Source organism: Sinocyclocheilus anshuiensis, unplaced genomic scaffold (assembly GCF_001515605.1).
Source record: "Sinocyclocheilus anshuiensis isolate Anshui unplaced genomic scaffold, SAMN03320099.WGS_v1.1 scaffold2182, whole genome shotgun sequence".
Taxonomy (NCBI): Eukaryota; Metazoa; Chordata; class Actinopteri; order Cypriniformes; family Cyprinidae; genus Sinocyclocheilus; species Sinocyclocheilus anshuiensis.
The window spans coordinates 202,242-206,301 of record NW_015557240.1 but is presented as its reverse complement, the minus strand read 5'-3'; the positions used below and the strand labels follow the sequence as shown (position 1 = coordinate 206,301).

Here is a 4,060-nt window from a genome sequence, read left to right as displayed (position 1 = left end):
TAACGTCCCAGGGGCAACTCCCATGGCTATGGTAGAGTTGGTACTTAGTGCTCGCCATGGTTCTGGCTTGCACTCCCCTCAGCATGGCGGCGTGGGTATACCGTTCCCCATAGCGCCCCCTAGAGGACGCAGTTCGAAGTTCCCATGAAAGGGAACGTCTCAGGTTACTTGTGTAACCATGGTTCCCTGAGTAGGGAACGAGACACTGCGTCCTCTAGGTTTTCTCGCCATGCTGCGGACTCAAGCTTCAGATGAAGAAGTGAATGATGTGATGCTCCCGGCGCCTATTTATACTTTAGTCGCACCGGTAGTGACGTCATGGCTGTCGCCGGCCAACGAGTTGGTGTTTTTTCAATGTATGCTTCAGACACGGGTCACGACGAGGCGTTCCCCATAGCGCCCCCTAGAGGACGCAGTGTCTCGTTCCCTACTCAGGGAACCATGGTTACACAAGTAACCTGAGACGTTTTTTTTTCATTCAGAGCATCACATCAGAGGAATTCAATACCACAATCAATTAGAGGATGCATATCGTTTAACTCTTTTAAGTATAATTTTAAGAAACGGCTTCTTCACAATCAACAATGTGAACATTAATGTTGCTTTGTCTATTTTGATAAGCTGCTTTTTATTTTTACTTTTTTTTTTTTAATTGTCATTTTGTATAATCTGTTGTTTAATTGTATTTTATAGAGTTGTTTATATTTTTTGGTTGAATTTCGTTGTTGTTCTTCTACTTCTTTGTTGTAGTTTTTAGGCCTAATAACATCTGGCAAAGAGACTAGCAATGAAAACTAGCCTTCGGGCTAATTTGGGTACATTTACATTCATGACTGTTGATTAATGTACATTGTCCCTTTTTGTGAAGTAAATAAATAAATAAAACAAATAAAAAGACTGATAAATATCTCCCAGTCATGACCCAACACTACTGCTAAGGAGAGCATGCATATATCTGATTAAAGATAATTCAAATATTTAATTTAATATAAGTATTATTTAAATTTTTAATCTTTTAGATTAAACAAATATCTGACTTATGATGGCATAAAGAAGCTGAATTAAATGTATATAAAATATCTTCTCAAAAAGGCTGAAATATGTTAAGTTTGTTTAATGGTAACACTTTACAATAAGGTTACATTTGGTAACAGTTAATAGTGCTGTCAAACAATTAATTGCGATTAATCGCATCCAAAATAAAAGTTTTTGTTTACATAATATATGTGTGTGTGTACTGTGTATGTTTATTATGTATATATAAATACAAACACATGCATGTATATATTTCAGAAAAATATGTTGTTTATATATTAAATATATTTATATATAATATAAAATATAATAATATAAATATATAAATGTATATGTATATGTAAATATTTTCAAAATATATACTGAATGTGTGTGTATATTTATATATACATAATAAATAAGCAGTACACATACATATATTATGTAAACAAATTTTTTTTATTTTGGATGTGATTGATCACGATTAATCATTTAACAGCACTAGTTACAGTTTTTGCCTATTGCTTGAACACTATAGACACATGCTTAGACCAAAGTAACAAAACTTGAAGCTTTTGTTACTATACCTTAAACACAGTGTAACCATACCTTAAACAAAAGCGCTGCTTTGCACTTCAGTTGCAATTCTGCAACACACTTGCTCCTGCACACTACACACTATTTCATACATAAGACACTTCGTTCATAAATGAAATCTCATGGGTACCATTGGGAAAACACATCTATTCAAAATACAAAACACATTGGGTGATTGAAGATTAAGGGATTAAGATCACAGACAACCTCCGCAATTATTACAAATGACTGGAGGTCACCAAGTAATACTAATCCCGTGCGAATAGGGCTTTAGACACATACCTGAAAACACTTACTTACAAAACTGATCACCAATCAGCCAACCACAAATAAGGCCTCAGTTGAGCCATTTTGAGAACGCAAGAGGTAGAGGCAGAGGAAGAGGAAGACAAAGAGAGAGAGGAGTAGGACATGGTCGAAGAGGCTATGCACGGAACAATATTTCAGATGATATTAGAGCAACGTTGGTGGATCATGTGATAAATCATGGCCTGACAATGAGGGAAGCTGGGCAGAGAGTCCACCCACATCTAACCCGGTTCACAGTTGCATCCATCATAAGGACATTCAGACGCCAACCACATGCCCGCATGCCTCTTCTACAGGCTATGGAAGAGGCATGCGGATACATTGAGGTAACGTCAATCCATGGATGGATTCGGCACACAAGGAGTTATTTTCCCCGTTGCTTAGCAGGAGAAAATATCGCTTGTGACGTTGATGAGATCCTGTGGCCAGACCCAAACAAGACTGCAGGATCTGTAATCCCACCCACGCACAATTGGCCTGTTTTTCTGTATTTACAGTAGTGTATTTTGTGTTTTATTTTTGTATTATTTTTTGCATTACTGCATTTACTGTACTGTACTGTAAAGTATAGTACTGTGATGTGCAGTATTGAGTTGATGTCATTTGTAACCTTTCAGTACTTTCATTTTTGGTTGTTGTGAAAACCTTTGTTGGAAAAAAACAGAACAAAAACTGTAAGTGTTGCATTGAGCTTCACAGAATGCTAACTGATGAACTGAATAAAAACAGTGAAAATTAAAGACTGCAGTGTTTTATATAAAGTACACTAGTGTGTTGCTGCTAATCTGAAAGTGTATTCATATGATGCAAGTGTGTATCATTTTGTCATCAGAGTGACATTTTGACAAAGGATTGTTAGGTTTTGATAGCAGAGTTTCAATTCGACATAGATGTGAATGGTTTATTTCCCAGTGTTGTGTCTTGTGTGCTTGTCTGTAAAGTTTTGACACAATGAGCCGAAGTTTTGCAAAAAGTGTTCAAGCAATAGGCAAAAACTGTAATACTAACAAAAACATAACTGAAATAACAGGGTTTTTTTTCAGTTTATATTTATTAATCTAGTCTAATGTTACAATGTGCTTGAATATATATATAAAGTCAGGGGATAGTTGTCATCATTTACTAGTAAATGTAAAAGTACAGTACCTAACACAGAGTCACTGCTGTGAAATTTATTCAGCTCCACTTCAAATATATCATCACCTTATTCCACAGTGTGCATCCAAATGTAGGTTTTTATAAAAAATAAAAAAAAACTTCAGCAAAAGTTTTGAAATTTTAAATATGTTTTACATTGTAATTAAATGTTTATAAGAAAAGTGGGATAATGTGACCGATAAACACAGTGGAGTAAACAATCAAAGTTATGGTATCTATACATTCTAGAGATGATATCTTCACTGGTTCCAGTTCAGGGAGTTACTGTGAACATAACACTGCACAGACATGGAGGTGTTAGATCTACAGCATGGAGTTGCTCCAGACGGAGGCCAGCAGTGCGGCGCTGAGAGCCCCAGCCACAGACAGCTGTGCAGCACTCGCTCCGTTGCACAGATTTACAGCGCAGCAGCTTTTGGTCACCGTGTATCCCGCACCCAGGATGCTTCCAGCGGTGTTGTTGCAATCAGATGTGCACCCACTGGAGGACAGACTCAAAAACCCCGTCACATTGAACTCTGCGAAGAGCATTAGAGAGGAGCAGAAGCAAAATGTCAGAATTTATTAGTCTACTAATAAAAATAATAGTGTTTTCCAGAAGCCTGTGTTGGTAACTTTTTAACCATTTGTAACAGTCCTGGCTTTGGTTTTCTTTTACAGGTAGATCAGTAGTCTTTATAGCTTTATGTGGTAATAAATAAACTGGAATGTGGAATAAAATATGGAATGCTCTCCTCATTAAAATGTCTACTATATTTATGGACATGTTGTTGAAGCTGACTTATGAAGGCATCTGAAGTGGCCCTTAACTATATGAAAGTGTAATGAATTGGCTAAATCATGTTTTATTTGATCTACAGCACTAATATCAACAGGTTTGTGTGAGGGATAGGCTTTAGCAAATATCATCATCTCAGTACAAAACCATTGCAAATATCACTAAATTAAGTTATTGTGTGTGTGTGTGTGTGTGTGAGAGTGA

At 36.5% G+C, this 4,060-nt stretch overlaps 1 protein-coding gene across 1 annotated transcript in view; it reads right to left on the bottom strand.

Annotated features, from left to right (window-relative positions):
• Positions 1-3,077: 3,077 nt before the first annotated feature.
• The window catches only part of LOC107679034 (ly-6/neurotoxin-like protein 1), a 2,603-nt gene continuing 1,620 nt past the window's right edge, over positions 3,078-4,060 (bottom strand). Inside the window, exon 3 of the mRNA XM_016474443.1 lies at positions 3,078-3,596. Within this exon, the coding sequence (XP_016329929.1) occupies positions 3,382-3,596 (215 nt within the window). The 3' untranslated portion in view covers positions 3,078-3,381. The remainder of the gene's footprint in view (positions 3,597-4,060) is intronic.